Source organism: Pseudorca crassidens, chromosome 11 (genome assembly GCF_039906515.1).
Source record: "Pseudorca crassidens isolate mPseCra1 chromosome 11, mPseCra1.hap1, whole genome shotgun sequence".
Classification (NCBI taxonomy): domain Eukaryota; kingdom Metazoa; phylum Chordata; class Mammalia; order Artiodactyla; family Delphinidae; genus Pseudorca; species Pseudorca crassidens.
The window spans coordinates 103424037-103442325 of NC_090306.1; the positions used below are offsets into that span (position 1 = coordinate 103424037).

The window sequence follows — 18289 nt, forward strand, 5'->3', positions numbered from 1 at the left end:
CTCTGCTGCAAGTCGGTACCACCAGCGGTCCGGGTGCAGCCTCTGCGCGTGTGGCTCACTGTCATGGAACATCCTGGTTCCATGGGTCCAGCTGTGGCCCTGCTGGCCGCCTTTCTCCCCGGTGGGCGAAAGTCTCATGTCTCAGCTGTCATCTGGGCTGAGAGCCTTCCTGGGGACTGGGCGAGTTCACCAGGGTGTTGTGCCTGGAGGTCTTGGTGGTCCCTGGTGGCCTTCCTGGAAGACCCCCACCTCCCTGGGGTTGAGGAGGACCCTGAGCTCGTGGGAGCCATAGTGGCCTTCCCAGCGGTCTGTCTCTCTGAGCTCAGCCACTTGCAGAAGGAAGGAGCAGTGTCTCCACTGGCCAGCCCCGGGGCTCCTGGGCCCCCTGGCTGTTTCGGGGCAGGCTGAAGAGTGGTCGGGGCCCTGAGCGTCCCCATCAGGCTGGCCCTGAGGCAGCCCACCTCATGGGACCCTGTTGTCCCCTGTCCGGCCGGCCGGCCGGGTGGCCTTTTCCTGTCTCCTCGGCCATCTGCCAGCTGTGACTGCGTGCCAGCCACTGGAGGGCGCCCTGCTCCAGAGCCCGGGGCTCTGTTGTCTTCCGCTGAGGAGTGCGGGAGTCCCATCTGCAGACCCTGGAGATAAGTGTCTCCTTTAGGGCCTTTCTTGGGAAGGAAGGTGCCCCCGCCGTCCCCCAGGGGCCCTGGGCCGGCCCGCAGCACATCTCGGCGCTCAGTTCGGGTGGCCGGGGATGGGCTCTCGGGGTGCACGCGGGACCTGACGGTCGTGGGACGTGCCAGGGGACACCCTTGGAGGAGGAGCTGAATGTTGGTGTCTCTCAAGGGGAGAGCGGCCTGGTGGGCTTGGAGCCGACCAGAGCCAAGCCGCAAGGACCCCAGCCTGCGGGTCTGGGCTGTAGGGCCAGCACCAGCGCCAGCTGTTCGGTGGCTTGTGGAGAGCAGGGTCGCTGGGGGACGGTTTTCCTTTTTAAGACGAAGCCGGTGTTGCGGCCGTGCTGGTGATGGATTTGGGGTGGGCTGGGAAACCAGGGGGCCCCGCGGTCATCCACCAGAGGGTGGTGGTGGGCTGGGCTGGGGTGCGAGCGAGGCAGGGTGGAAGGGCCCGGGGAGCCGGGGTGGGCTGGACCCGAGAGGGAGGGCTCGGTCCTGGGAGCAGGGGTCTTACTGCTGTGACGAGGGCACCGTGTGTGCGGGCTACGTGCCCCCGTCTGTGGAGGGAGGGGGAGGGAGGGGGAGGGAGGGGACATGTTTAGTTTGGGAGCCCTTACATGGTCGTGTGATGGCAAGCGGCATACAAGTGCAGAGGGGTGCAGGCAGGCACAGGACATGCAAGGACGGGGTTCAGGGACAGCTGGGGGTGGGGACACGGGTGCGGGTGACCCTGGCTCCAGGGAGGGCGGCCCCTGGCCCTGAGACGCCTGGCAGGGGGAGGGTTCACCAAGGAGACTGGCAGGCTGGCCAGGGGGATGGGCAGTGAACTGCAGGCAAGGTGGGGCAAGGGGGTTTCAGGAAGGGGTGGTCAGTAGGGAGGACCGGCACTGGGGGGACACTGGACATGGGGAGAGGGCCACGTGTGGGGAGCCACATGGGCTGGCACCGCTGGGCTGACGCCGTCCCTGCCCCAGAGCCTGGCAGGGTAGCCCCCGGGGACGTGGGAGGCTGTGGGAGCTGCCGCTAGCCTGTGCAGGCAGCACCCCCGGGGCAGGGGGGCGGGTTCAGACGGCAGCCTGCAGCAGTTCCCCCACCCCCGCCTCTGTCCCGTGACCCCCTCCTCTGATTTCTCCGGCGGGGGGCGGCGGGGGAGGGGGTAACGGCGCCACCTCCAGGCTCCCGAGCCTTCTGCACGGCGCCTTCCCTCTGCACGCTTGGAAGGGGCATCTCTGCTGCGTGTAGATAAACACGGGCCTGGGGCCTTACCCCCGTAAGTGGGCGTCCTTCCCGACCGGGCGTTCTCGAGGGGCCTCCATGGACAGCATCTCCATCTCTCCGTCGCACCCTGTCTGCGACCAGCCGCCCGGCCCTCCAGCCCACGAAGCGGAGAGGTCCCTGCGGGATGGAGCCGGCTGTAACTGCCGTGCCAGGATTTTAAATATCCTCTGTGTGCTGATCAAACGCCTCTCAGCCGTGCGTATGAAACGCAGAGCTCGCTCGATTGGGGCACTCATGTCAAGCTTGTGTTTTCAGTACCCAAAGGTGTTTTCTCTTTAGAATTCCTTTTTTGGCAAAGAAATATGAAATTAATTGCAAGGAAAGCGCACCTCCCAGGGTCCTCAGAAGATCGCTCTCTGCGGTGTCACCTTCCATATCCAACCTTCTGGAGGGCTGTCACCAGCCAGTGGGTCAGCCTGGCAGCTGGCCGTCCATCCCAGCCGGCTGTCACCGTCCTTCTATTTTTAGCCCTGGTTTGGTCCAGAACTTGACAAGATTTTCAAACTAATAACTGGATTGTCAAAGGAATCAGCTGTCACAGGACCATCTGGGAGGGAGGGGAGAGGGAGGGAGGCAGGAAGCAGCCCCAGGGCGCCCAGCACGGCCCTGATGGCCTCCAGCTGCCCAGCCCCTCCCGGAAGGTGTTAGGACCTGAGCCTCCCCCCCCCCACCCCCCAAGACAGCAGGGGCTCTGTCTTCCTGGACGCCGGGGTCCGAATCTGGTGGGGACACAGGATTGGACGTGGCGAGTCGGGCGCCCGAGCGAGCATCTGCCTGGGAGGAGCAGCGAGCCGGGCGGACTGACCTTTGCAGGGCCGCCTTCATGTCTGCTGAGCCTCAGGGTGAGTTCTGTATTCTTTGCTCTCCTGGCTAAAGGGCATCGAGTGTGATAGGTTAAAAATAAGGGAAATAAGGGTGAACTTTTCATAGGGAATTTTCATACCAGGGCCTCTGGGGCCCTCGTGGGGCTGGGGCTGGTGCAGGAGGGGGGGTGCCAGTGGAGAGGGACAGGGCCTTTGGAGCATCATAGCCCTGTTCGCCCCCAAATCCTTCTGCCCACCCAGGGGGCTTCCCGAGGTCTTATCCTCTGGTCAGCTCTCAGCTCTAGGAGGAAGGACCAGGTCAGAGCCTCGGCTGTCTGACCTCCAGCCCAGGGCTGCCGGGTCCCAAGGAGGCGTCCCTTTAAGTGTTGGGGGGAGAGCAGGGGGGCACATTTGAGGGGGGCAGTCCCCTCTGAGCATGTGGCCTCTCAGAGAGGCAGGGTCTTGCAGAGGTCAGGTTCAGGGCTCAGGAGGGTAGCCCTGGGGGAAGCAGCGCTCCCAGCGCCAGGCGTGAACTGAGCAGTCAATAAGATTCCTGGGGTCCCAGATTCCTCTTTCCCAGGTGGAGCGTGTGGGAGCCCCGGGATTGGTCAGAAGGTCAGCGTGTAGCCTGGTGCTTGGCACAAAGTGAACTCTGGGCCCAGGGCAGCTCGTGGCTGACCGCTGACTCGAGGGACGGCCCTGGGACTTTCTCTGAGTGGCGACCCCCGAGGTTCATGTTTGTCCTTGCCTGTAGCAGCCGTCGCCACGCAGGGGACAGAGCCCGGCCTGTTCCTGCAGACACCGTCGTGTGGCCCAGGGCAGGGTCCCGTCTCCTCACGCCGACGGGAAGGTCCTGGCTGAGGGAGCGGACAGTGGGTGGAGGCGTAGAAAGGAGAGAGCCGCAGCCTGGATGGTCACGCGTGACTCCAGGACCATGTGCCAGACGCACGCCAGCTTCCCGACTCATGGTGCCGTGCCCACGCTGTCCCCCACCCCCGGGGGTGCCCAGGGAGGCCCGGCCAGAGCCCCCGGACCATCAGAATTGCCCGGCAACCCGCTGCTGTCTGCGCTGCCGGCAGTCGCCGCAAACCCGCTTCAGTGTAATTTAATCTCGGTTCCTTTTTTTCTTCCCTTTTACACATGTACTGACCAAGAACAGGTATTTTATGTTGAATGTGGATTCAAGCCCCAGCAGCCCCCGCACAGGCAGGAACACAAATGACCTGGCCTTGCACCGGCTGCCGGGCACTGGGTTTGGGCCTGGACCGTGACCTTTGACCTTTGGAGGAGACTCGCCTGGGTGGGCAGGCGAGTCTGAACAAAAGTCTGAACTTTTGTTCAGACCAAGTATCTGAGATCTGGAGTGTGATCTACCCACATCTCCACCGAGACCCCCATAGCGGGGGGACAGACGGGGGGCCGTGTCGAGAGCCGCCAGCCAGTCTCGCCTGGCCGGACCCCTGCGCAGAGCTGAGCGTTGTTCGCCTCGTGATCCTCTGTCTGGCCCCCGAGGGCAGAGCTGGCCATGTGATGGCACGTGTGCCCTGACGCAGAGGCAGGTGGAGTGAGGGGACCTGTCTGCCTTGCACCCAGAGCTGCTCTTCCTTAATGGACTGTTTGGGGCCGTTTTGATGACACGCAGTGCCTTTTGTGCCAGACGTCAGGATTGGACGATCCAGTCCACGGGCACTCCTTCAAGTGCCCTCAGAAGGGTCCCACGCAGCTCCCGGGTCGGGGTCCTAGCCACAGCCCGTAGGTCGACACGTGTGGTGTCTTTCCTTCCTCAAGATGCCGGCGCTGCCTCCTCTGAGCTGCTGTCCAGGGAGGATTCCATTTTGTCTTAAGCTTGTTTGCCAAACTCCCTGGCGTTTCCCACAGATAGGAATTTATTCGGCACAAACGCCACTGCTGCTGCCGTGACGATCAGCACCGCCGCGAACAGTGACTGAACTAGTTGAATGATAGCGGCAGCAGGTGACCCTCATCCTGTGCTTTTTATATCCTGGCACAAATTAACAACCCAGAGAGGGAGGCGCGTTACTGTCCCCATTTACAGATGCGGAAACCGAGGCACAGAGAGCCAGGAGACCGGCGTGGCTGAGTGGTGCAGGGCTGGATTTGAGCCCCGCGTTCAGCATCCTTTACAAGTGTGCGTACCTTCAGCCGACTGTGCCCTAGTGACTGTTCACAGGTCGGCACCGTGTGCTGTGCGCTTCATGTCGGGGACATGGGGGCACGTGGACCTGTTGATGTCACAGAGGAGACAGAGCACCCCATGACGTCGGTGATGACACCAGGATGTGCTTCCAGGGTTCTGTGGGGTCGTGATGGGGGTGTGCTGGGCTTGGACCTGCTCCTCTGCGTCTGGCTGTGTGTGGCCTTACTGCTGGGCTCACAGGGGCCTCACAGGGGCCAACCAGACAGAGAACGTGGGGTCCTGAGAGGGGACCCCTGCCCACCTTCCTGGACGCCACTGTGTCACCATTTCGTCCTTCCTGGGAGGGACAAAAGAGATAGAGATAGTCATACTTTGCAGATGGTAACGTGATTCCTGTCTCTGGAAAAATGAAACTCTTTTGGCAAGAAGTCCCCAAAGCCGGAAACATTATTCACTCTTTAACGTTGGAAGGCTCACCTCTTGGAACCTACCCAGAGGAGAAAGTCAGAGCGGGAAGGACTCTGGAAAAGATGTCCCCGGCAATAGCCCAGCTCAGGGCCCCACCCTTCACCCTGCCCCCCCGCTCCCCCCACTGCCGTCAGCCGCACCACAACGCCTGCAGGGCTACCTGTGGCCGGGGTGGTGTTGGCGGGGCCTCCGCAGGGGACTGCCTGGTAAAAGGGACCACCAGCCACGATCCACACGCTCGCGAGGTGACATCCAGAGTGTCCAGAGGACAGTCAAATCGCTCATCATACCGAGACCCCAGGCAACCTGAGATTCGGGGCCGCTGCCCTCTGCGGGGCCGGGTGCTGCGGGCCTCCAGACTCCGGGGTGACCGTGACCTTGCTGGGGGCTGAGAACAGCAGGCCTCCAGGCTGCGCAGCGGGGACGGCACCATCGCTACGGTCCCTGCCGGCCACCGCGGACAGCACATGCCAGCATGGGAGGGCACGGTGACACAGGCCGATGGAGGGGGTGGGATGCCCCGGGCTGTGGCTTTGTTGCCGTGGTGGCACCTCGTGGACACGGGAAGAAAAGCACCACGGGGATGCGACTTGTCTTTGATTCCTCACAACCTCAGTGTTGTGAGCAAACCTTCCTTTAACTTTTATTCTGCAGACGTGGTCACAGCACTGTTTACAGAGAAGTTAAGATTAAAAACGGAATTGCCCTCGCGGGCTGCTGGACCGGGCCCTCCCTGCCACCATCGCAGGGGCTGGCGGGTCCCCTGGGGTGTGACCCAGTGACAGCATCGTGACCGATAGCCCTTTTCCCGAATGATGTGGCTAATAGATGTGCCGTGGCTCCCAGGTCGAAGGTGTCGCTGCCCAGCTCGTAAATAAGACAGGCCTTTTTAAAAAAATATCTGCATTTAAGGGCATGTTCGGCTGTGTCCCTGCCTCTCGTGAAGGTCACCCGGACAGATTTTTCCTTCTTTAACGTTGCAGGCTGCGGGCCGCCAGGCGTTTGTATTCTCTCTCCGTCCACTGAACCTGGGGGACTAAATTAGACTCTGAAATTGAGTGCGCGGGAGAGTTGCTGAGCTACCGCAATGGGGGCATTGCTCCTCACCTTGCAGGCAGCGAGGTCATGATAATACGAAGCGAAGTGGATTAAAAATCAGATCAAAGGTGTTTATTTACGACCTGCTCAGAATTGGACTGGCGTCCGTGTAAGCTGCATCTAATGGTGAAAGACAGCAGGTTGGTGTTGATACGTCCCTGGGGACGTTCTGCCGGTGAAGTTTGCTCCATGAATTCAATTTAAAGGCCCCCAGAAAGTGTCCAAAATGCAAAAGGAAATGGGACCGAGGAAGGGAAAGCAGCAACAGGGAAGCCGCACTGGCAGAGAGTCCTGACGCATGGCCCTCCACTGGGGAGTGGGGAGAGGGACGTGCACTGCGGGGGGGCGTCGTGAGGACAGCAGGCCGGGTACAGGCCCCCGCATCGCCGAGCGCCAGGCACTGGCGGCCCCAGTGGGAGCTGGGGCCCTTGTCTCGATGGGGAACCCGGGGCCCCGAGGTGGTCAGCGGCTGGTCCACCAGCCGGGAGGCAGCACAGCCAGCACCTGAGCCCAGGCCTGGCTTCTGGGTCTGAGCCCCGAGCGCCCCCCGCGGCTGGGCATCCCCGCCCAGATGGCCCTGGGCCCCAGAGCGCCGGGAGGCCGGGGGCGTGCGTGCAGCCCGGCTGTGTCGCGGTGCTGCCCTCCGCGTCCCAGCAGGCCTGGGAGCCTCCCGGGGGCTTCCTCCTGGCTACAGGGCGTGGGGCCCTCGGGCTCAAGCTGGGAGGGGACACGATTCTCGGGGGCTCGGCGGCCCCCCAGGCTCACCCCGCCGTGGCCCTGTGCATTTCCTCAGGGCTCCTCCCGCGGGGCCCCTGCCCGACACAGCTGGCTGCCCCGTCTGACCCAGGCTGTCTCTCTCCCCCCAGGAGCTGCTGCTCTTCCTCCAGAACCTGCCCACAGCCCACTGGGGCGACGAAGACATCAGCCTGCTGCTGGCCGAGGCCTACCGCCTCAAGTTTGTCTTCGCGGACGCCCCCAATCACTACAAGAAATGAGCCCAGGCCCACCGCCGTGGCCTCCCCGCCCCGGGCAGCACACCCCACTGCCGGCCGGCTGAAGGCCACGGCCAAGGAGAGGCCTTGCTGGAGCGGCTGGCCGGGACGTGGTCCAGCGCCTGGCGAGGGCCAGGCGGCCTCTGTTTTCTGAGATACCAAAGAGAGCCAGGGAGGGTCCCGGCCACGCGGGGCCAGAGAGGGGCCGGGCGTCCCCCTCTCCCGACCCTGGAGCATCCTTGCCAAACGCCCACCTCGTGGAGCCCCCAGCCGGGGCGGCCTGAGAGGCAGACCCTCTCCAAGTGGCCTGCTGTCCGGGTGCCGGGGGCAGAGGGAGGTGGCAGCCATCTGCTTACCTACCTGGAAATGTAAAAATTCTGTTCTGTTGAGTGAAAGAGAATAAAACGTAGACAAAGTTACAAGTGAAATGTTGCACTAACCTGTGAAGTCTCTGCTCTCCCAGGCCTCTGACAGCAGGCGGATTTCTGTAACTTCGTCACTTTAACTTTGCCGCGTACTTGCTCCCTTGGCCTAAACGTGGCTGGAAGGCAGACGGCGAGGCTGGGGAGCCTCCGGCTGCAGCAGCTGGGAGCAGAGTGCGGCCTCTAGAAATTGCCTTACTTTCCATCCATGACCTCTGGAAACAGAGAACCGCCCCGGCTGGTCTGTCGAGGAGCCTGCGCGGGCGGGAGCCCTTCCGCTGGGTGGTGCGGGGCGTCGGGCGGACGCTCAGCCGCCAGCCACAGCCTCGCTCGCCTGGGCCACCTGGACAGGTGGGTCCAGACGCTCCAGCTCTGTGATCGGAGCCGTGAGGGGCTCCGCTGCTGCACCTGCACCCACACCGCGGGGGCCACGTGGCCCGCGCCCCTCTGCTTGCTGCGTCTCCGGGTGTGTTGTGGACTTGATCGCTGCTGCAGTGTGTTGGTCACTGGGGCCGTAAGCCCAGCTGCAGAAGGTGCCAGACCCGCCCTGCCCTGGGCTCTGCCGGGGCTCGTCCTGCTTCCCCCACATTGCCCGCCCTGGCCAGAGAGCACCTGTCACGGGCATGTCGCCCGTGGTGACGTGGACACCCCCGTGGAGCTCTAGGCCACAGCCACAGCCTCTGAGCCCTGAGCCCGGGACAGGCTCCTGACCTCTGCCCCAGACTTTCATCCACGCGCAGGCATCTCTTCCCACCACCTGCCAGCCCTCCCGGGGCAGCCCCGCCACCACCCATCTTGGCACAGCTCAGGTGCCAGGTCGCTGCCCAGAGGCTGTGCAGCCGAGGATCAAAGCACACAGTTGCACGTGTGTGATGCTGTGCGTTCCTTATTCTTGGCTCGTTACATGTGCGTGGAAATCAGCACAAAATACTGTGCAAGTGTCAGAAGCCCCCAGATCAGCGGAGGGACCTGCTTGCCTTAGAGCAGACGGAGAGCACCCCTACTGGCCGGTCCCTGCCCCCTACCCTGGCATCAGGGGTTCCTCCCCGCACAAGGCCCCCGGGCCCACTGCTGCTTTCCTGCCAGGCGTCCAGTTCCACGAAGGCCCGTCCTGCTTAGACCCCGGGCACTGCCCACCGCGGCTCCGGTAGTCTGTGCAGCCCAAATGCTGGGGACACAAAAGATGTCCCCTGGAGGCAGTTGACTTTTCAGATAGGAAGCATCTGTGAAGTTCAGTGAGGCTCTGTGCGTGTCTCCATGTGTATGTAAACCCGGAACTGAATGCAAGGGGTGTTGACGGGGTCCTCGGAACCTGAGCCAATCCGTCTGAAGTGATTAGAGGCTGTTCTGTCTGGAATACAATGTGCGAAACACAGAATAAAGATGCAATGAAAATCCAGCCTTGGCCTTTGATTCGGGGGCTCTCCTGAAGGAACAGGGTGCCCTGGCCGGGTGCTGGGTCACAGGTGGCTGTCTGGTCTGAGGCCGGGGGAGAGCTGAGAGCCAGGGGCACTGGCCCAGCCCTACAGCAGCCTCTGGACAGTCCAAGTTCTGGGCCTTTCCATACAGGCTGTCTGCAGCGTGCCAGGCCTGGCGTTGGGTGCGGCACCCACAGTCTTGCTGAAGCCCATCAGGGCCTCGTGGGGACCTGAAGGTGCAGGCGCGCCAGACTCAGACTCGAGCTGAACCCCAAGCCCAGGCTGACCGGCTGGGGGTCAGGATCCAGGCCGGCCCGGGACAGGAGGGGCCTCCCCATCGGCCACGGTCTGTCAAGCGTCTGCTTGGGGCAGCCACCCGGGTCTGGGGCCCCCTCCTCCCCACTCCTAGGACCCAGGACACGCCCATCTGTCCTGACCCCCAGCCCGGGGTGTCCAGCCCCCTCCTCAGCCAGCCCCCATCCTCCCGGTTTCTCAGGGCTGCTTTCATGGTGCTCTGTCCTCCTCTGGGCGCCCCACGTCTGCCCTTCCCCCGCCCCCCCACGCTGGGGGCCCCGCAGGGCAGCACTTTGCTCTCCGCCGTCTTGGGATGAGGTTCCGTCCCCATGGGTGGGCTGGAGCCCCCCGGGCGGTGGGGGGGGGGGTCTGTTTACCTCTCCTCCCCGCACGAGCCTGTGTCGGGCTGGGCGGACCCTTGCAGACCCCCGGTGCCGGCCCGAGGCCACAGAGTGGAGGCACGCTGCCCACCCCCGTCGCCACAGTCAGGAGGCGGGAGATGCCAGGTCTCAGCTCAGCAGCTGGTGACGGCTGTCATTTGCTGTCATTGTTTGTTGGTGTTTGTGGCCCAGCGGTTTGCTCCTCAGGCCCGCTTTGGGGTCCGCGAGCGCCCAGGGGTGGCCCAAAGCCCAGGGGTCCGAGACGAGCCCCTGCCCTTCTGCATCTCGCCCTTCCCGGCACTAGGAGGGGCCCTGCCTGTGGGCCCCACGGCTGAGACGGAAGAGCGGGAGGCCAGACCCTGGGGAGGTCTGGTGCCAGGGAGGGTGGGGCTCTGGGCGTGGAGGCCGGAGAGGAGAGGTCTGAGCGATTTGTGCTTTTGGAAGGACTCACGGGGGGTGGGGGGCGGGCAGGGCTTTCGTGCTGCCGTCAACTGCGAATCTGAAATGGGAGAATGGCCCCTGTGTTTGAGCAGCCTGGTTCCCCTGGCCACGTGGAGGCGTCTCTGCAGGAAGGCGGGTCCTGACTAAGCCGCACGGAGCCTGAGACTGCGGGCCCGTCCACCCCGAGCCGGAGGTGTCGCTGGGCCTGCAGCCCCGTGGGGCAGCTCTCAGGGCTGGTGTTCGGTGGAACCTGCTCAGAGTGTCGGGCAGCTGGGCCCTCCCTGAGCCTCCCCGGTCCTGCCCGACCCAGGTGGCCCTCTCCCCTCTCGTCCCCTTCCCTCCAGTACTACCCTAGCCCCATGGGGTCTGCCCCTCTCAGCTGCAAGGCCTTGTCTCACTAGTCCTGTAGCCTCACCCCAGCCCAATCCCTGGCATGGAGAGGATCTTCACAAGGATGGCCGAGGGGGTGCTCGCAGCCACTCTGTGACCATGTGACCATGCACGAAGCATCTAACCCTTGAGCCCGTTCCAGTGACAGACTGAGGCTAAAAGAACTATTTACCCAGGTAGATTCCAGATGAGTGGATTTAAATATTAAATAAATCCCCCCAAATACTCAAAATAGAAATAGATATTTTTATACGCAGGAACAGTGAAAGGCTCTCTGAGCACAATGCCAGTGGCAAAAACAATAAAGGAAAAGACTGATAAACATCCATAGTATGCACCAGGGAGAAATGCTGCACAACCAGCAGAGCTCTAAAACCTCAATAAACATGGGCTTCCCTGGTGGCGCAGTGGTTGAGAGTCCACCTGCCGATGCAGAGGACGCGGGTTTGTGCCCCGGTCCGGGAGGATCCCATATGCCGTGGAGCAGCTGGCCGCTGAGCCTGCGCGTCCGGAGCCTGTGCTCCGCAACGGGAGAGGCCACAACAGTTGCGGGCCCGCGTACCGCCAAAAAATAAATAAATAGATAAACAAAGATAAATGATAACAAACAGGTGAGACAGGCTGAAATTCCTTAATATCTACCGAGTGCTTGAAAATAACTGGAGACAATAATTCTTGGAAATAAAAATGGGCACAGCACAGAAAATAGGCAGTTCACAAGAGGAAGAGATACAAGGGCCTGACAAGATGTTCACGTCATTCATAGTTTAAAAAAGTGAAAAAGAAGTCACAAAACGTCTGAGCAGCTGAGCGACCCTGTGGCTAAGTTTGCGGTAAGTTATTAACAGCAGTAGAAAACCAATCCGCTCTTTCAGTCCTCCTATTTTTTCCGGAAGATTTGGCAATGATTTTTGTGTTTTTACTTTAAAACTGTGATGTATGCTAATAACAGCAGGCCACACAGCACAAATCCAGGGACAGTGAGTTGTCACAAGGCCGACACCAGGAGCCACTGTCACCGTCAAGAAGTAGCACATGGCCCGTACCCGCGGTGTCCCCGGGGGCCCCCTCCCCAAGCAGGACGCCACCTTGACTTCTGACACCATCGTGTGGTTTTGTTTGTTCCTAAACTGTGTTATCTGAAGGAATCACATGGACAGACTCTTGCAAACAACTTTTCTGTTGGTGAAGGTATCCCCGTGGCTGGGCGGCTGTGGTCCATTTTATCTCTTGCTGTCGTTTTCTCTCCTCTGAGTGGATCACAATTTACCCATTCCGCTGTGGGTGGTGGACACTGGAGTTGCTTCCGTTTCGGACCTGTTGTAAATACTGCTGCTCTGAACATCTGTGTGCACGTCCCTTGGGGGGACACGTGCCAGTTCTGCCGGGTGTGCATCTAGAGGTGGAATTCCACGGCCACATGGGGTGGGTATGTTCCACTTTAGCAGATGATGCCAAACTGGTTTTCCAGGTTACGTTCCCACCGGTGGGTTACGAGGGTCCTAGTTTCTCCACGTCCTCACTGCCAGCTCTTGGTGTGGTCAGCCTTAGCCATTCTCAGCCTTAGTTTCTGGTAGTGGGATTCTTCGGTCATTATTGCCGAATGACCACTGCCCTCCCATCCTTGGTGGTACCCACTCACCTGGTTTACTCGAGAACGTCTCAGAAAATACAAGTTTAAGAAATTATTTTAAAATGTAAGGATAACTTTTAAAAGACTAGAAGTAGAGAGTATAACTTCCAGGAGAGGAAAAAGAAAGCTAATGAACAAAACTGATCGAGTCAAGAGAAGGTAGGAAAGGAGTTGGGGAGAAGCAAAGGAAAAATAGGGTGAGTAGGAAATACTAACATGGTCCAAAGAAGTTCAGATAGATATGCAAGTGATCATGATAAAGAAATTACTTAAACTCACCTATTGAAAAAGATTCACATTATACTTTTTAAAAACCCCCATAAGATCCAACAATATACTATTTACATGAGATACACCTAAGACAAAACGTCACAAGATTTGAAATAAGAGGATGAAAATAATAAATGTGATCCAACAATATACTATTTACATGAGATACACCTAAGACAAAACGTCACAGGATTTGAAATAAGAGGATGAAAACGATAAATGTGAGGGAGATACTAACCAAAAGAAAGCGTGGCTGAGAATATCTATATTCACAAGGACAAAGGGTTGTGTCCTATGATGAAGAGACGGCCTCGGTGAGTCATGGGCCTGAGTTAATAGGGCGACACGACGCCAACAGAAAGCAGAAAATGACGTTTCCACAGCATAAACGGATAGGTTAACACATCTCTTACAGAAAATGTGGACCAAGGGAAGAAAAAAGTTTTAAAAAGAGAGATTTAAATAAAAATGATGGTTTGATGTAATAGAATTTTGCTCTCCACGAAGAGATTACACATTTATTTCCGGCACGTGAAAAAACATTTACAAATGTTTGGCCTTTGTAAGGGAGATTCCAGTAAACCCGAACCCTCGGCAGTATACAGACCTATACGTTCTGTCCACAATGCAATGATATTAGAAATTCAAACCAAGGAGAACATTTAAATGCCAAAGCCCCCATGTACATATAAATAATCATAAAAATAGAATCATACTGGAAATTACAAAATGATAGTGAAAGACTAAAATATCAAAACTTGTGGGGTGCAGCTAAAACAGTAAGTAGACGAGACTTTATAGCCTTACATGTTTTATTGAAAAACAAGTATTTAAAAGAATTTAGCTCAACATTCAACTTAAGCTGGAAGAAGAATAAGAGAGCAAAAGTGCAAAAAAAAAAAAACCCATAAAGATTAAAATAATAACTATAGAAGCAGAAGTTATTGGAGTAGAAAAGAAACACAAATAATGGAAAAGACTGATAAAACCAAAGTTAATTTTTAAAGTAGACTAATAACGTAAGCAGGGATCTTTGTTTTGCAGTTGGTTTATCTCCAGCGTTAGAAAGAGCACTTATACACAGTAGGGATTAAATAAATGTTTGTTGAATGAAAAATAGGCAACTATTTCTAAGGGATAAAATTCAACCATATTAACCCCAAAAAAAGGCGGCAAACTGCAGGTGCTTAAAAATCATAAGCAACAGAGAATGAGAAGACAAGCCACTGACCGGGAGAAAATCTTTGCGAAAGACAAATCTGATACAGGACTGTTATCCAAAATACACAAGAACTCTTAAAGGGCAAAAGAGCTGAACAGACACCTCACCAAAGAAGATACGCAGATGGCGAATAAGCACATGAAAAGCTCCGCGTCCTGTGTCATTGGGGAAATACAAATTAAAGCAGCAGCGAGACATCACTACATACCTATTAGAACGGCCAAAATCTGAAAACTTGGCAACACCCAGTGCTGGTGGGGATGGCAACACCCAGTGCTGGTGGGGATGTGAAATGGCACGGCCACTTTGCTTTTATGCATTAAAAAAAATTCATTTTATTGGAGTAGAGTTGACTTACAATGTTGTGTTAATTTCTGCCATACAGCAAAGTGACACAGTTAGACATATATACATTGTTTTTCATATTCTTTTCCATTAAGGTTTATCCCAGGATATTGAATATAGTTCCCTGTGCTCTACAGTAGGACCTTGTTGTTTATCCAGTCTGTATATAATAGTTTACATCTGCTAACCCCAAACTCCCACTCCATCCCTCTCTCACCACCCACCTTGGCAACCACAAGTCCCTTCTCTGTCTGTGAGTCTGTTTCCGTTTCATAAATAAGTTCACTTGCGTTATATTTTAGATTCCACGTACATGTGGTATCATATGGTATTTGTCTTTTTCTTTCTGACTTACTTCACTTAGTATGATAATTTCTAGGTCCATCCATGTTGGTGCACATGGCATTATTTTGTTCTTTTTTATGGCTGAGTAGTATTCCATTGTACATATGTGGTACAGCCACTTTGGAAGACAGTTTGATGGTTTCTTACAACACTAAACATACTCTTACCATATGATGAAGCAGTTATGCTGAAGCTCTGTGGTTTTTACCCAAAGGAGTTGAAAACTTATGCCCACACAAAAACCTACAGACAACTGTTTATTCATAATTGCCAAAACTTGGAAACAACCAAGATGTCCTTCAGTAGGTGAATGGATAAACAAACAGTGGTCCATCCAGACAATGGAATATTATTCAGTCCTAAAAAGAAATGAGCTATCGAGCCTTGAAAAGATATATAGGAACATTAAATGCATTAGTAAGTGAAAGAAGCCAATCTGAAAAGGATACATACTGTATGATTCCAACTCGATGAGATTCTGGAAAAGGCAAAACTATGGAGACAGGAAGAAGACCAGTGGTTGCCAGGGATTGGTGGGGTGGGGGGTGGGGGTGGAGGAAGGGGGAATAGGTGGAGGACACAGGATTTTTAGGGCAGTGAAAATCCTCTACGTATGATACTCTGTTGGTGGATACATGTCATTAGACATTTGTCCAAACCCACAGAGTGTCCGCCGTGAACCCTAATGTCAACTGTGGGCTTGGGTGATATTGATGTGTCCGTGGAGGTAATAAATATACCCCCTGGTGGACGATGCTGGTAATGGGGGAGGCGCTGCACGTGTGTGTTGGGGGGTACCTGGGAAATCGCTGTACTTTCCTCTTAGTTTTGCTGTGACTCAAAAATTTCTCTAAAAAATGTAATCTATTAATTAAAAAAACTCATAAGGGCCTCCTACGAGCAGCTGTGTATGAATTTGAAAACCTGGATGAAATGGACAATTTTGAGAAAAAATACAAATTACAAAAATTGACTCGAGAAGGAAATAAAAACTGAGTAGATCAGTAATCGCTAAATACCTTGAACAGGTAGTCACACGTCTCTGTTTCCAAAGGCCACATGCCAGATGGCTTTACAGCCTGTTCTACTAAACCCCAGTGACCAGGATTTAGCAAAACAATGCATCAGGTGGAGGCCCCAGGCACGGCTGGGCGTGGGGCTGGGGCTTGAGGCCTTGGCTGTACCTGACCAAGCGTGGCCATGCCAGGGTGGCCTACGTGTTTACAGCCGTGAGGTTGGCTTTTGGCTTCTGCGGCCCGGGCAGGGGCTCTGGGTCCTGGAGGAGCTGAAAAGGCTCGCGGTGGGGCTTTAACCGAGGAGCAGTCCTGGGGTCTGGGGAAAGTGGGGTCTGGGCCCCGGGGAGCAGCTGCTGGCTGCAGCCTGACCTGGGCCCACACCCAGCAGGGTTGGGGCTTGGGGGAGTGGAGGCCAGGAAGCAGTCACAGAGGGAGGTTACGTGCTGCTTTTAACGTTTTCTTTATTTTGTTTCATTGAGTCTGCAGGCTAAGAGGCCACTGGCCCCCAGGCCCCCTGCCTGCTTTGGGGTTAATAATGCAGCTCTTATCTAGAACTCATTAGGGCTGGGCCGCCCCGAGTTCACATGGTTTTGAACTGGATTCAGGTGTCATGGAAGAAAATGAGGACCTCAGAGTGTCCCGGTTAATTACAACCTGTGACCAGGGCCTTAGCGTTTAGCGACCCAGACGAGGGGGTCGAGTTATCTTACAAACAAATAAAAAGAACAGGGGAGGCGCTTACTGTCCAGAGAATACGGCCTCTTCTTGGATGGAGGTAGAGGAAGGGCTTGGTGGGTCTCAGCTTGGAGGGAAATCAGGAGAGGCGCTTGAGGAGAGACAAGGAAGCGGAGACAAAGACTGGATGGGGGGCGGGCGAGGAGGGAGGTTTCCAGGGGAGACCAGCGCAGACTGAGGTGGAGAAACTCCCGAAGCCAACGTGGAAATTTGAAACTGAGACACACCCAGATGCACATCAGCGAAGGGGCGTCAGATCTGGACAGAGGAGACCAGCGGGAGGGGGCGGGTCCTCCTCCCTCCGAGGGGCGAGGGGCGGAGGGGACTACTGCAGCAAGTCCGGGAGAACAGCGGCCAGGCCTGTGGGCGCTCCTCTGTCTGTCTCTGGCGCAGGGACGGGTGTTAGTCGGGGAGCAGCACCGAGGAAGGCGGCTGGGGTCACACTTGCCGGCCCCCGCGTTCACGAGAGCCAGTGCCTTCCATCAGTCGCCCTCCCTCTCCCCCACCCACCCCTTCGTTTCTTCAGAGCCTGGACCACCATCTCCACGACCGCTAGTTCAGGAGCTCAGGGTGGTCCCCACCGGGCCTCTGATTTGTCCTTGATAATATTTTAGGAGCGAATGAATGACAATGTTTGGGGCCTCCTGGAGAGGCCAAGGGACTTTCCAGGGCCCTATAGCCAGGAAGGCCTGGGCTGGCCTGGACCCTGGGCCCCGCACAGCGACCCCACTGGCGGGGATTAAGAGTCCACTCTAGGGGTCAGCACCTGAGGGTCAGAGAGCAGAAAGGACGTCCAGGCTCACCCAGTAAGTAAGGTCAGTGATGCCTGAGCCCAGGGAGACCTGACCCCACACCCATTCTTCCCCAACAGTGATCCTCCTTGGCCGTCCCAGTGGAGTCAAGGCCGCAGGGCAGAGATGGCCACAGCCTGGCCTTGGTTTCCCAGGTGACAAGTGGTGGGAAGCTGGTCCCTGCTCCTCTCTCCAGCCTGGAATCTCTTACTAAACTTTCAGTGGCCACCATCCTCCCAAGGCCACTGCTGTCTGGGGATGCTAATGGTGAGAGGGGCCCAGGGACAGCCGCCCTGACCGGCTATTAAAAATAATTGGCCACCCACAATGCGAAGAAAAAGGTGTTCTCCTTCAGTTTGGCTGGAAAATGTGAATTATTCTCACGTTGCCATAGAAACCAAAAGAAGTTCCTGGCATCTTTCAGATATTTAACTTTGTGAGCCCAAGGATGACCCCCTGAGCGCTGCAAGGCAGCAGGGGGCTGCGGGAGGGAAGGGGGGAGAGAGATGGGGGCAGAGGGAAGGGTAGGGAGGAAAAGGGAGGGACAGAGAAACTGGGGAGAGATGGCCGTGGACGGGGCTGGGGGAGCCTGAGTCCCTGCCGGGAGAGCGCCCACAGGGCGGTGACCACAGAGGGCAGCGCCCCAAGCTCTGGGATGAGAGGCTGGGCTTCTGTGGGGAGCCTGAGGTCCTGGGCGGTAAGGGACAGTGGCCGAGGTTTGCTTGGACCCCTGAGTCTGGTAGCGCCACGTCCTTCAGGGTAGCCGCCTGCCCTCCCGGCCTCAGCGCTGGTGCCCCCGATGCCCTCCTCCCCCGGCCGCTGCCTGCAGCTCCCCTTCCGGCCCCAGTGCCCTGCAGTCTTGTCCGGGCACCTTCCCCCTTTGCTGGGACCCTCCCTCTGCCCGGAATGTCCTCCTCCGGCTGAGAAACCCCTGTGTGTCTTTAAGTGTCTAAGGCCCACTGTCAGGGTATCCGCACGTGCCTCCATCCGTGTCCCTGGAGACGCTCCGCCCCGCTTCCTCCTCCAGAAGCCCCACGTAGCGCTGGCTCCCACACTTGCCTTAGGTGACAGCAGGGGACCTGCCACCTCTGCCCCCTCCTCCTGGCAGGGAGTGGCCTCAGC

The 18289-nt window shown here is 57.3% G+C and overlaps 1 protein-coding gene across 1 annotated transcript in view; it reads left to right on the plus strand.

The window, feature by feature from the left end:
• Positions 1-9286, plus strand: part of TBC1D22A (TBC1 domain family member 22A) — a 311485-nt gene extending 302199 nt beyond the window's left edge. The window contains exon 13 of the mRNA XM_067698423.1: positions 7340-9286. Within this exon, the coding sequence (XP_067554524.1) occupies positions 7340-7468 (129 nt within the window). The 3' untranslated portion in view covers positions 7469-9286. The remainder of the gene's footprint in view (positions 1-7339) is intronic.
• The last annotated feature ends 9003 nt before the right edge of the window (positions 9287-18289 follow it).